The sequence below is a fragment of the Macaca fascicularis genome, chromosome 3 (genome assembly GCF_037993035.2).
Source record: "Macaca fascicularis isolate 582-1 chromosome 3, T2T-MFA8v1.1".
Lineage (NCBI taxonomy): Eukaryota > Metazoa > Chordata > Mammalia > Primates > Cercopithecidae > Macaca > Macaca fascicularis.
In genome coordinates, this window is record NC_088377.1 from 138,473,957 (window position 1) to 138,489,641 (window position 15,685).

Consider the following 15,685-nt stretch of genomic DNA (forward strand, 5'->3'; position numbering starts at 1 on the left):
AATTAGAGATTCTTTTACAAAGAATAAAACAATTTATTAAAAGGCAAATTCTGTATATTAGGGAAAATAAGATGTTCAGTCATTATAGAATATCTTGAAAAGACCTATGAAATACTAATGAATGAAATTTAATTTAAAATAATAATTATGTACCTTAAATATAGTTGCATTTTCAAAAAGGTATGCTGTGAAATTTTGTCACAGTGTAAGTATAAAAAGCATGCAACCAACTCGTCAATCTATCTTCTAAATCAGTGCTTCTCTTCAAAAAATAATCATTTTATTTTTATTTAACAATTATAAAAGAGATATTTTTAATATTAGGCTACTAAGTAATCATGGCGCACATGTTCCTAACAATAACACCAGAATTCTCTTAGAAACAAATGTTTTTGTTCGTTGTGAATGTCATAGAAATGTCATATTTTCAAAAAATAATGTTTAAGCCAGCAACAACCTATTGGCACTGGATTGATGTAATGGTGGGAAAGTGACAGAAACTTCCATACACAAGGAATCCTTTTTTGTTTTCATTTTTTATTATACTTTACGTTCTGGGATACATGTGCAGAACGTGCAGGTTTGTTACATAGGTATACATGTGCCATGGTGGTTTGCTGCACCCACCAACCCATCTTAAATTTTTTTTTTTTTACTAGTGGGTTGTGGGTAGAGTATGGGAGAGAATGTGTGGATGTGGGAACTGATGGGCTGAGGTTAAGTAGAATGATCCTTTTGAAGAATGATCACTTGTTCATTATGTTATCACGATCTAAATTTCTTTTTTCTCTTGATTTGAAATTTGATTTTGTTTTGTTTTGCTCTAAGATTGTGAACATCTGTGTGCGTCATTTTTTCTAGGCTATTCTATGGTTTAAAATTTTTGACATAATTTGATTTTTGATATAATAACAAAAATAATTTTTCTAGTCCTAATGGGAAATGTGTTTGAAATGCATGTATGGTTAACAAGCCTAGTGCATGCTAGTACTACAGAACATCTGCTGCCCTCAATCATCTATATTACTTGCCGTTGCAATGTATGATGTTTCCTTGGTGTCCAAAGCCTATCATCTGCGTCGTGAGGAAACAGATTGGTTTGATAAACCCAGGGAGTCTCGTCTGGAAAATGGACATTGTCTGGACCGAAAACTGCCAGAAAGATTGGTCCACTCTAGACCACTCAGCCAGCATCAAGAACAAGTAAGTGCTATATTTAGCAATTTCTTTTAGATTTATCAAAAAAGACTCACTTCTATGTTAGAATGGTCTTAGTTGTCCTAAAAGGAATGAGATATTTGTCCATTAATTTCACAATTTTTTTTTCCAATAACATAAAGGAGTAACACAGCTTGCTTCATCAGCTATGACTCATTGAAATTGGACTGTGATACTTCTACCAATTTAAGTGATTGATTCCTCCAACAGACATTATTAAGTCTGAATAACATATCCAGCACAGCTATACAACAAGAATATATGGAGCTCTGAGAGCTTACAAGTGACTGGGTGAAATGGATTTGGGTAATTTTCAATGCTTGTTCAGATGCTAAGAACAAGTGAGAGGATGGCCAAACCAAGTGAGCTGGGATAGAAAGAAGGCTTAACCTGGGGGAGAAAGGAAGCTGATATTTTAGTGGATCTATTGCATGGAAATATTAGCTGTTTTTTTATGTATTTTTGAATTTTATATACAGAACAACTCACATAAAGTAGATATTACTAATCAGTGTATTCTTATAGATGAAGAAATTGAAACTTAGAGGTAAATTTCACAATTAAATATGACACCAAAATTCATGATCTTACTCACTTTTGAGCAAATGAGGTGATGTTTGAATTGAATTTTGAAATACATCTACGAGATTAAGAGTTGAGTGAATTGAAGGAGAACCTTCACGTGAGCCAAGTGGCCTTAAATCAATTGCCTTACCAGATCAGATATTTGCAGGTTGTATACTCATTATGATTATTAAAATATCCAAAATAAATAGTTGACTTATTTACATTAACTCCTAAATCATCCTGTTTAGTGATTCATTGATATAGAAAACAACCATATTTTGAACAACTGAGAAGATCCATATAGACTTACTATAATTTAATTCAGTGTTTGTCATTTTGAGGTATAAAAGAAAACAAGGCTTTGACATTTATAAGTACTGTCTAAAATACATTGTCTATACTCTTAGATTTGATTTCTTTCTAAGCAATTTAAGTTTTCATAGACAAATTTCTACCTATTAAACAGAATTTTTTCTTAGAATTTTGTTCTGTTTTTGTATATGCTATCATATTTTCTAGAAATCTTAGAATTCCTCTCTACTATAAATTTCTGTCTTTAGTTTTTTATATATTTAATACATATTTTGTTTAGGCTTATGTTTACCTCCATTAAAATGTCAATATAATTCCATTTTTTTTTTACTTCATGTAAACATATCAGCCTGTATTGAACTATGCTTTCATTAGCTTGTCTTGCTATTAAAATTGTATTTGTGGTTGTGTTTGAAATCTCATCAAATAGATCTGGCTAGAAAGTAAGAAAATTAATAAAATTATTCTGCACATTTAAAACCTTAAATTTACCTCCTTTTATCTACAAATTTGTCAGTTAAAAATAACTTCCTTCAATGTATTTATTATATGAATCTCTCTAAAATGGAATATTTGTTATATCTTACCCATCTCATTTGCTTCTCTGAAGTTTAGTGTTTTCCACAAACCTAGAACAAGTCAAAGAAAACACAGATACTTTAACAAAATCATAGTAAGATCAACTGCATAAAAAGGGCAGCTTGTTTAGTAATTAACAAACAGGAATATTTATTATCAACACTACTGTTTCCATGGGCACTGAGAATAGTCTTTTCCACCTAATTTATCAAACTAATATTCTTTGAGGATATATTTAAAGTAATTTAAAGGATATATATTAAAGTGTCCAGCCCAAAAATATGTAAATGAAATATTCATATCTTTAAGGACATTCTTGTTTCAATTTTATGTTACTAACATACAGATTTATGGTTTTGGTCTACTGAGTACATAGTAATAATGGTTTAAATAATATATAATTATAGACAAATATAATGTCAAAATTAAGCAGAGAAGGTATTTTTGAGAATCATTTAATACATTTCTTGCTATGTCTTCTCAAGTAGAAACATAAGGATTCTTGTTAGGTGAGTATAATTATGTGTATTCTTGCTAAAAGTAATTTTTTACATTTGTATAATTTTTTACATTTTCACATCTAACATACAAACAAACAAACAAAAAACTATGTATGTACTACTGAAACTGCAACTATGCAAAGTTATAAGCTAGTTAAAAGTGAACAGCCATAAAACTGCAACACAGGCCAAAAAAAGGAACATTGCCTATCCCCAAAACCCCTGTATTTCCCTTCTAGATCATAACCACTCCCTTTCCCAAATAAGTAACAAATGTGCTGAGTTTTGTGAAAATAATTTGTTTTTCTTCATCATTTTTTTCTAAATAGATTCTACTATAACATACATTTTAATTACATGAAGTTCAAGAGTTGAATTATATAAAATTCAAAATTCATGCTTTTTGCATTATTATTTATCTTCAAATACTGTCTCCCTCTTTAACTCATCATAACTATATTTTGACTTGGAGAATCACAAAATGGCATTCTCATGTTATTAACTTCTTTGCATCTCTAATCATAAAAAGCTAATATTGAGCTCTTGGTACTAATAAACTCAGATGCTTTTATTTGAAAACATATGCATAACAAGAACTCATATTCATAAAATGCTTTGGAGGCAAAAGTAATAAAACCAATAATACTAATGCAAACACTAATTTATCTCCTTTTAAAACTCATTTGCATAAAACAAACATTAGAGGGATAGAAGAATATTTCTGAAAATTTTTATTAGACACACAATCATATTAATTATAAAATAAACCAAATCTAAAAATCCATATTTGCTTCATTTCAAATATATATATATATTCTTATATATGTGTGTATGTGTGTGTGTATCTATCTATCTATGTATCTATCTATGCTTAACCTCTGCCTTCTTCAGGAGAAATTCAGCTCTGCTTTGTGAATTGCACAGATAGCCTAATCTCTTATTTTTTAGTTTTACTTTAGTCACTTACTCTATAAATAAGACTAATACCTTTCACAGGGTAGTTGTAAAGGTCAACACTTCCTGACTATTGTAAAATCCCTTCGCTTTCTGCACTTATACTCACATCATCTGCAATTCCTCTGCAACTGCTTGATTGAGGTACATTAAATTCCCATGAAAGAGCCACTCTTTCTCTTGATTCTAGGAATTCGAATGTTCTGTTTTCTCTCCTTGGACACTTTTCCTCCACTCATCCCTTGGCAAACCCTAATCATCACCCAGGTGTCCGTGTACATGCCCCATCATGCAAGAAGACTCCCCTGACACTACCACCCCCACTTCCCCAGAAATCTGGGGTAAGTCTTCTTCCTTTGTGCTCCAATAGTACCCCATGTATTAGGTCTTGGGCTGTGAGCTTCTTGAGAGCCAGCAGCTCTCTATCCCAACTACCATGTTATATATGTGTACAGTGCTAGGAACCCAGCAGGGCACTCTGTCTCCTGCATCTAGAATGTGTGGTATTTCAGTGAGGGAATGGGTGAATGTCTGTATGAATACACAGTAAGTTAACAAAAAGGGCATAAAGGCTATCTGTCTTCCGTGTATGAAGTAAAGGGCTCAATTCATTCCCTTTTTGTTAACATGCTCTTTATATATACAGGTTTGATTCATGAAAATAACTTTTTTTTTTCTAAATTAATATTTTTATTAGCTTTAATAGTTTCTCACTTCTTTTTTTTTAAATTTATTTATTATTATTATACTTTAAGTTGTAGGGTACATGTGCATAACGTGCAGGTTTGTTACATATGTATACTTGTGCCATGTTGGTGTGCTGCACCCATCAACTTGTCATTTACATCAGGTATAACTCCCAATGCAATCCCTCCCACCTCCCCCCTCCCCATGATAGGCCCCGGTGTGTGATGTTCCCCTTCCTGAGTCCAAGTGATCTCATTGTTCAGTTCCCACCTATGAGTGAGAACATGCGGTGTTTGGTTTTCTGTTCTTGTGATAGTTTGCTAAGAATGATGGTTTCCAGCTGCATCCATGTCCCTACAAAGGACACAAACTCATCCTTTTTTATGGCTGCATAGTATTCCATGGTGTATATATGCCACATTTTCTTAATCCAATCTGTCACTGATGGACATTTGGGTTGATTCCAAGTCTTTGCTATTGTGAATAGTGCTGCAATAAACATACGTGTGCATGTGTCTTTATAGCAGCATAATTTATAATCCTTTGGGTATATACCCAGTAATGGGATGGCTGGGTCATATGGTACATCTAGTTCTAGATCCTTGAGGAATCGCCATACTGTTTTCCATAATGGTTGAACTAGTTTACAATCCCACCAACAGTGTAAAAGTGTTCCTATTTCTCCACATTCTCTCCAGCACCTGTTGTTTCCTGACTTTTTAATGATCGCCATTCTAACTGGTGTGAGATGGTATCTCATTGTGGTTTTGATTTGCATTTATCTGATGGCCAGTGATGATGAGCATTTTTTCATGTGTCTGTTGGCTGTATGCATGTCTTCTTTTGAGAAATGTCTGTTCATATCCTTTGCCCACTTTTTGATGGGGTTGTTTGTTTTTTTCTTGTAAATTTGTTTGAGTTCTTTGTAGGTTCTGGATATTAGCCCTTTGTCAGATAAGTAGATTGCAAAAATGTTCTCCCATTCTGTAGGTTGCCTGTTCACTCTGATGGTAGTTTCTTTTGCTGTGCAGAAGCTCTTTAGTTTAATGAGATCCCATTTGTCAATTTTGGCTTTTGCTGCCGTTGCTTTTCGTGTTTTAGACATGAAGTGTTTGCCCTTGCCTAGGTCCTGAATGGTACTACCTAGGTTTTCCTCTAGGATTTTTATGGTATTAGGTCTAACATTTAAGTCTCTAATCCATCTTGAATTAATTTTCGTATAAGGAGTAAGGAAAGGATCCAGTTTCAGCTTTCTACTTATGGCTAGCCAATTTTCCCAGCACCATTTATTAAATAGGGAATCCTTTCCCCATTTCTTGTTTCTCTCAGGTTTGTCAAAGATCAGATGGCTGTAGATGTGTGGTATTATTTCTGAGGACTCTGTTCTGTTCCATTGGTCTAGATCTCTGTTTTGGTACCAGTACCATGCTGTTTTGGTTACTGTAGCCTTGTAGTAGAGTTTGAAGTCAGGTAGCGTGATGCCTCCAGCTTTGTTCTTTTGACTTAGGATTGTCTCGGAGATGCGGGCTCTTTTTTGGTTCCATATGAACTTTATGGAAAATAACTCTTTTTGAAATATTTGTAGGTAGGGAAGAACAGCCCTCTTTCTGGGAGGCCCATAGGCAGTAATCCTATCAATGAGGAATCACCAAAAGACAGTGATAACAGAGACCATCCCCTTGGGGAGAGGAATATAGCACCACTTGACATCAGTTCTGCCCCTTGGCTTTGTGCCTACTCTTAGTTGGCAGTAGCAACACCTACCCATAACCCCATCTGCTACAGGACTCTCTCAACATTCACCCTCTGTGGTTACTAAAAAACTGAAATTCATCTAGCTGATACATCTAATTCATACATGGAAGACATATAGACTTTTGATCATGCTGATCATAATTATGGCAGTTGCGTGTTTCTGATTTATTAAGTGGATTTATGAAGCTGCTTGCAGACAGCGTAGACAGTCTCTGAAACTATAGGAGATGATATGAGATGCTGTGAAAGCAATATTCAAGAAAATTAAGATGTGCAACATTCCTTCTACTATAAAATAAAAGGCAATAGTGGCTATTTGATAAAACTGTTGAAAAAATAAGGAAGCCTGATGATGACTCTTCTAAACTGTGCGATAGATTCACTATGAGATTACATCAACATCTCCCCAGTCTGAAAATTGGAAAGAATACTAAAAGACAAAATTGTGTTTTCTTAGTTTATTTTTGACCAAATGGAAAGAATAATGTTTTGGAATTATTATTAACTAGTATCTGAGATTAGAACAGATTGAAATAAAATGAAGTAACATCCAATTTTACTGAATTATCTGCAGTACCAAAGCAAACTGTAGTTACACCTAATAGTTACAAAATTTTCAATACACACGATTTTATTTTTAGTAAAAAATAAAGATTTTTAAATGCAGATTAGGAAAGGAAAAGACAGGAAGAAGAAGGAAAGAAAGTAGGAGAAAAAGATGTGGGGAGGGCAAAGTAACAGAGAGAAAGGAAAGAGTGAGAGGCAGACTGAGAGACAGACAAAAGAGAGACAGGAGAGAAGTGAACAGCAGGCAAGAGACGGAAAAAGAAAAATGTAAGCACTTATTACAAATATGAATAAGGTTTTCAATGGTTTACAAAGTTAACATTAGCATGAATTATCTGAATTGACTTATTATACTTGCCCTAATGTTTTTATAATTTAGTAAACAGTATTTTTGTTTTACTCTGCAGAATTCACATAATATTCCTGGATTTAACAGGATTTCGCTATTGTTTAGGGAATATTTTATGTTAACCTAAGGCCTGCTTAACCTTATTCTTTCCTAAAGAGAAAAAAAGCTAAAGGCTAAAATTTTAGCTTTAGTTTTTAAAATACCTGTTTTATTTTTAAAATCCAGAATCCTAACAATTTTACAGCTGGAAATACTAGGCCACATTAAGGTCACAAGAGTTTTCTAAGGAAACTTTCTTCACAAAATGTATACCTCTTTAGTCCTAAATTCTGTTTCATCTTTTGGAAACACACTTCTTAAACATTCTAAAATAGGTAATATGAAATCTTCATCTATCTTAACTTTATTTTGGTTGTAATTTAAGTCCAAAATTTTCTTATGACAGTACATACAAAATTCCATACAAATAAAGTCCTGTTAATACAGATAAGAGTAAATATTTTGCCATTTCTGTCTTTCATTATTTCATAAATCTCTTTTGAAAGCAAAGTTCCATAAAATATAAAGTACAAGTTTGCATTTTGCAAGTTACTTTTGTTTCAGAAACTTCATTTCACCAGGTGGAAACACAGATAATGCAATCTATAATATTCTCATATTCAAGTCTCAATAATGAGAATTGAAATCTCAGATTTGCAACAGTAGCTTTAAGTGTTACTTATTCTACCCTAAGGAATGTCTAGGAGACATAACACTATCAATAATGCAAGCTTTGAATTTTAAAAAGTATTAAGTGAACAAAGACTTTATTTATTTATATAGAATTAGCCTCTGCATCTCGTTTACAATGAAACTTCTAGTACATGGGCTCAGCAGAAGTACAGTGCCACAATAAATCAAGCAACATAAACATAAAGCAATCCTGATTATGATAATAGAGATGTCAAAGTAGGAGGATCTTCTCTGTTTTTTTCTCCCCGGCACCACTTAATTGCTGAAAATTAAAAATGCTTTTCCATTCCTAGGCTGTCCAGAGCAAAATCAGCAGCTGGCATTTTCCATATACATTCTCTATCCGAGGTCATCAATATTGACTGCATACTACTGTAGTAACAAACATTCTTCAGAACCTATTGCATGCACTTATTAATTTTTCAAATACAACAAATCAGTTTGCAACAGCCATTGGTTACAAATGCAAAAACCATAAGAACTCAGAACCAGCAATATCATTATATAGTGTTCATGTAAGGTGTTTAAATTGCCATCGTGTGAGAATCTCCTACTATGTTCCATTAATTTAATCAATGTGCTTTGAAATAAACCATTCTAATTATATATATTGCACTTTAAGTGTCTTTAATGTTGGTTTTTTTACCTTATTACATGTATGTCTTAGATCATACAGATGAACGGGAAAACTATGCACTACATCTTTCCTCACGCAAGGATAAAAATAACAAGAGACTCAAAGGATCACACAGTTTCAGGTAAAGCAAATCATATAATCTAATTTTTTTTATTCTAATGTCAGATTGACATATGTACTGACATTTGGGTTTCATTTTAGATGACTCAGGACATTTTGGAAAACTTTTTATATCAAAATTGTGTTTTTAGAAATGTAAAAAAACAAGCAGGATATACATTTGAACATAAAAGACATTTATGACATGATCATCAATATGAGGAGGTACTAAATGGTACCTATTTGCGTCATTCTTTTCATTAACCATATGTTTTAATGCACCTGGTATCACAATGCTCCGCAGGAATTGCTGTATTAAGAAATATGGTCACTGGTTGTAGGAATACAAGACATTCTTACACAGGAAATTAAAAATCTGTCTTGAATTCTTCTAAGAATAAATTCCCCTATTTCTACTCAACTTGAACACCGTCAATTTATGCTGGGGTTTTGTTTGTTTGTGTTCCTTTATAAGCCAAAGCTAATGGTGAACTTTTTATTTGGAAATAATTTTGGATTTCCAAACGTAATACAGACATTCCTTTTGCCCACTCTTTGCCCAACATTACTAATGTTAACTTCTAATCCCAAAAAAGTGATCAAACCCAGGAAATTAACATATATATGATAATATTAAAATATCTATAAGCCTTATACAAATGTTGAATTTCTCCACTAACCCACCATGTTTTTTTCTGGTCCAGGATCCAGTTCAGGATCTAGTTCAGGATCCCACATTGCATTTAATTGTTTGACTCTTGCATCTCCTCCAATCTGATAGGTCCTCAATCCTCCTTTGCCTTTCATGACCTGGAAGCTTTTTGAAAGATATATGAAATTTTTATATTATAATTAAATAGTCCATATTTAAATCAATGAGATGAAATATAAATTGTTCCAAGTTAATGAAATTTCAAAAAATGAATATTATCTATATTTTTAGTAAAGTATGTTCTTCGAATTTCATGGACAATGTGCATCAATAGAAAATATTCAAATACATATAATTTATGTATTATATATGTATAGGCAGTACATCTAACATGGTATATGTACTGTATTTTCTTTTTTAAGCACTGATATAACAAACAGGGTCTTTCTTCAGTGTAATTGCTATTGTTCCTTGCAGATCTTAGACAGTGGAACATGTGGACGAGGAACAGGTTTTGCTTTGAGCAAATTTCTTCTTATTTTCACAGAAAATGAATTGATTAGGAGTGTAATGTTGTTTTCCTTTTAAGAGTAGGTAACTTTTCTTCTACCAGAGAGAGATAATTCAGACTTTCAAGTTTTATTGCTGTTCAAACTGTATTTTAAGTACTGATGAAAATTCCAGGGTGAATCTTAAAATCCAAGGGCTCCTTTTGTGGAAGTAATTACTTGCTAAAAACGATTTCAGTTTCCTCCAGCTCATAAAGCAAAACAACATAATATTTTCTAACAATGCCAAAATTATTTTTTCATGATGTACAATGGAAATCTTAAAATCATTTTTTTCCTAAATCGTCAGAACCTATGCCAATGTGCCTGTTTTCTAGCTGTATTATTTTATACTCTATTAAGAATTATTCCTGTTGTGGGGTGGGTGGAGGGGGGAGGGATAGCATTAGGAGATATACCTAATGTAAATGATGAGTTAGTGGGTGCAGCACACCAACATGGCACATGTATACATATGTAACAAACCTGCACATTGTGCACATGTACCCTAGAACATGAAGTATAATAAAAAATATACATATAAGTACTCTACAAAAAAAAAAGAACTATTCCTTCAACCTTATTATTTATCTTTCCTACTCTTTAGTTATTCTGTTACTTTAACTAGAAACAAGTTTTAAAACATAACATTGCAAAAATAAATGCTAGCTCTTTAGTAAATATTCTAGTCTCAAAAGTAAATTTAATTTCTTCCGTATATACATTTCACAAAAAGAGAAAAGGTTATTGTTTTGGACAATAAATTTGCTAGTAATGTACTATATCTTTTCTCTGAATGCCCCTTTTTCTTTTGATATCTACCTAAAGTAATACTAAAAATGGTTTCCTTGTTATAGTTACCCTGTATTGATTACTACTGAATATATTTTCCATATGTCTTAGGAAAAATAATCCCATACTATATTAAGTCTTTTAAAACAATCTGCATTTTATATTCTACTTCTACTTTTAATTGTTTTAAATACATCTCCATATGAGGCTAGAACCAGAACTTACAATCTTTGACAGTGTCTGGAAGTTTTAAACCAGTGCCAGGGAAACGATGGCAAAGAACATTTACACTCCTGGCTAGTATCTGTGTCATTTTCTGCTCAACAAAAAGCCTAGTTTGATTGACTAAATATTTGGTAATATTAAGGATTTATTGTTAGCTATACTTTCATTTATATGTTAATGTTTTAATTGAATTTATGTATTTTTTAAATTGATAAAATGGTATCATATACATCACGATGTTTTGAAGTATATATACAAGTTTATATGTTTCATGAAACAGTGATAACTACATGAGATAATGCTGATATTAATTAGCTAGAGTTATTACAACAACTGTCTTAGCGTTGTTCTATAATACAATATATTGTTATTAACTATAATTACCACTGAGTGTATCTTTTGGAAATGCAAACTAAAATATTTACAGATTAAATGATATCATCTGAAATTTACTTCAAAATTAGCTAAGGGTAGAGAATGGTGGAGATGTAGATGAAATAAAATTGAACATAATTTGTTGATTGTTGGACTTAGAGATTAACCACATTGGATTTTATTGTAGTCTTATATTACATTTCCATATGTTTAAATTTTCCATAATAAAATTGTATAATTACTGTCTGTTTTTCATGTTCACAGTGAAACAGCGGTATGCAAAACTTCATCAATAGTGAAAAAGCTAGCAAAACTAATAATTTAGCTGTCTTTGTGAGACAAGACAAAGATTTAAGCAAGGAAGTAGTAAAGAATAAAATGTAGTATATCTGTTCTTTTATGGTGGAAAATGGCCATTAGTGAATTTTAATTTTGGTTACATAAACTCATTGATAGTAAAACTACTATGAACCTTTTATAATATTTTAATAGACAGTTCTAACTTTATAAATAGTTTATAAAAGTTATATAAAACAAGCATACCTGGGAAATAAAAGAAAAAAATTATTTAGGAAAACAAAAATAATTTCAGAATAGAAGAGAGAAGTAATGGTTTGTTTTGTTTGGTTTTCAACGTTCTCCTGTGTGGTTCTCAAAATAATGTCAGTGAGACCCTCAAAGATTCTTTCAGGGGGGGTCCACAATTCAAGACTATTTTAATAGTAATGCAAAGGCAGAATTTGCCTTTTTCACGCTCATCCATTTATGAATATACAATATAGTTTTTCAGAGGTTATTTAATGTGTGACTTCACGAGAGATTTGATACAGAAGTAGCTGTGAAAATTCAACTGGCTTCTGTTAAGTCCAAATTAAGCCGATTTACAAAAACTTAAAACAGCATTCCCCTTCTCATGAATTTTGCTTATAAAATAGTTATTTTTAATAAAATATTTATTTTAACATGGAACAAGTTTATTATTTTAAATGTGTTAATAAATATTTTTAATTCTCAATTTTAACTTATAATATGGAAAATATACTATTTTTTATATAGCTGTAACATATATAAAGAAAAACTGCTTGAGATACTCAGTAATATTAAAGAGGATATATGTTTCCACAAACCAAAAGCTTGAAAGCCACTGCTATAACAATATCTACAGTGAAATTTTTTTTCAAAAAGGAAATTACTTTTTTCTCATTATTAAAAAACGTATATAGCATAAAGTAAACTGTTTCTGTAACTCATAGTGGATACATTTTTAAATATTTATTCATTGATGATCATTCATTTATCATCCATGGTGTGACTTAAATTTTGTTGGGTGCTAGATTAATAGAATGAACACAACAAAGACCCAGATTTTTAATGTACTAACAATTTAGTAGGAGGACCTGAAATGTAAGTAATTATTACTACAAAATTTTAGGAACAACTGAGACAACAGTCAAGGAATTTATACAGTTATTGTTCATACCCATAACTATGTATGTGTGTGTATACACACACAGCTATACAGGTGCACCATGATTTATAATTTTTAATGTACCTAGAGAGAAACACAGGCATGTAATCTTCTATTAAGTGGTTCACAATTTTTAGAAAATATATCCTTTAACTTTTAACCTGTTAACTTCAAAGATATAAGTGTTTATCAACAACTGTACAATAGTTTTGAAAGTCCTCAGCAAAACACAAGGCAACAGAGTGGAGAGAATAGGTAATAAGTTTTGGAATTATAAATACCTGTGTTGAAATTCAGCTCTAACACATGTAAATTTTGAGAATAAGTTTGTTCATCTGTAAATAAAATGAACTCCGTGTATCTCATAATTGTAAGTGAACCTAACACAAAGTATTGTACTTACTGTATGCTCAACAAATGTTATTTCCTCTTCTCTTAAAGAGAAATGAACAGAAAAAAAAAAAAAGAACAAAATGTGATGCTCAAAAAAATTAGTCTCCTTTTATTTCTTATTTGAAACTCCATCTTATGGCTTCAGAAACACAGCTGTTTGAAACAAGCCAAAGAAATTCTTCTGGCTTTTAAGAAAGGCATTTGCTATGTACAGTTCTATAATGGACTGGCTACATCTGCAAGGCTAGAAAGACTTAGCAATTATAATAGTGAAGAACACTAAAAATGTTGTTAAGTTTGAAAAGATAGCATTGTCTTCTTAGGAAATAGGGGCTCATTTTCTGTTCTGCATTAGTCACCATCTTTATGAGTTTTTAGAAACAGAGACAAATTATAACAGAGCTCATTGGATCCTAGTTGGCAGTAGTACCACATGTGGATAACTTTATATTATTATTATTATCATTATTTTAACAGTTTTCTTGGATATAGCTTACATATCATAAATATCTATTGTTAGTGTACAAATCAATGACTTTAATACATTTACAGAGTTGTGCAATCATCACCACAATCCTGTTTTAGAGATTTCCATCTTTGCAAAAAACTCCTTTGAGGCCGTTAGCAATCTCTGCTTCCAACATCCCTCATCCAAAAACTAACTACTGATTTACTTTTTGTCTCTGTAAGTTTGCCTTTTCCAGGCATTTCATATAAATTGGATCATTCAATGTACAGTTTTGGTGTCTGATTTCTCTCATTGACCAGTTTTTTAGGTTACTAGTTTTTAGGTTAGTTGTAGCATGTGCCACTGGTTTGCTCCTTTTTATTGCTAAATATGTCTCATTGTTTAAAAAGTCAACATTTTGTTTTTCTGTGAGATTTTCCCCCATATTTTAAATAATATTTGTATGCTCGTTTTAGTATAGATATATAATATGTAATTTTTTGTTGGGTAGTTTACTAGACATAAAATTTGTCGGTTGTATGATAAGTTTCTGTCTAACTACTTAAGAAACTGCTACATAGTCAAGGTGAGTGTGTCATTTTGTGTTCTTGCCAGCAATGTTTCATGATTTAGTTTGCTTTAAGTAATTGTATGTTGATATTCATGAGCGATATTATTCTGTAGATTTGTTTTCTTGTGATATCTTTGAGTAATCTCATAATACTGACCATGTAGAATGTGTTGGGAAGTATTTCTGGCTCTGTTTTTCTATAGAGTTTGTGAAGAATTAGTAGTATTCATTTTTTGAATATTTGGTAGAATCCACCAATGAAGTCACCTGGCCTAAGCATTCTTTTGCAGTAAGAAGACATCCAGTTACTAATTCAATGCTTTTGTTTGTTATAAAACTATTTAAATGTTCTCTTTCTTCTTGAATCAATTTTGGTAATTTGAGTCTTTCTAAAAGTGTATTCATTTCACCTATGTTTTATAATTATTGTCACAAATGTATTCATAATACTTTATTCTTTTCACTTCTCTTAGGTCACACAGTGAAGCCCTTTTTTATTCCTAATTTTTATTATGGTGTCTTCAATTTTTTCTCAGTAAAGCTAGTTGAAGATTTGTCAATTTTGCCAATCTTTTCAAAGACTCAACTTTTGCTTTTATTGATTTTTTCTCCATTATTTTTTTTTGTGTTCTATTTTACTGATTTCTGGTCTACATATCATCTATTTCTTTTCTTTCATTTATTTTTTAGTTAGCTTTTTTCTCCTAGATTCTTAAGGTGAAAAATTAATTAGTTGGAGAGCTTTCTTGTTTTCTGACATAGACATTTAAAACAAAGTATTTTCCTTTAAGGACTGTTTTACTGCATCCCATGCATTTTTTTTTTCATTTTTATTCAGTTCAAAAGATTTCTTAATTCCCTTGTAATTTCTTCTTTTACCTATTGTTTATTTAGAAACATGCTTTTACATTCCCTAATGTTTGGGGATTTTTCCAGTCTCTTTCTGTTCTTGATGTTTAACTTAGTTTCATTGTAGTTGGAAAACCTATTTGTACCTATTTTTTATGATTTCATTATTTTGACTTCATTAAGATTTGCAAAACTTTGTTGATAAATTTGTATATAAAATGGAGAGACATTCAAAGCACAAGCAGTTTGTGAGTCTGACAGTTTCCAAGTATGACTATGATTTTACTTTCCACTGAAACTTCTCTCTGTGCTGCACATCTGTGTAACCTTCTTTTGGTTAAATTTGTGTGAACAGTTTGGGCTCTCTCTGGTTTCTGCCAAACGTGCACTCAGCCTCCATTTACCCAG

At 31.7% G+C, this 15,685-nt stretch overlaps 1 protein-coding gene across 7 annotated transcripts in view; it reads left to right on the forward strand.

The window, feature by feature from the left end:
• The window catches only part of PCLO (piccolo presynaptic cytomatrix protein), a 401,999-nt gene that overhangs the window by 248,893 nt on the left and 137,421 nt on the right, over positions 1-15,685 (forward strand). For all 7 annotated transcript variants that reach the window (XM_015447837.3, XM_015447839.3, XM_005550357.4 and 4 more), the window contains exons 8-9: positions 1,067-1,203; positions 8,888-8,978. In XM_015447837.3, coding sequence (XP_015303323.3) covers positions 1,067-1,203; positions 8,888-8,978 — 228 coding nt within the window. The remainder of the gene's footprint in view (positions 1-1,066; positions 1,204-8,887; positions 8,979-15,685) is intronic.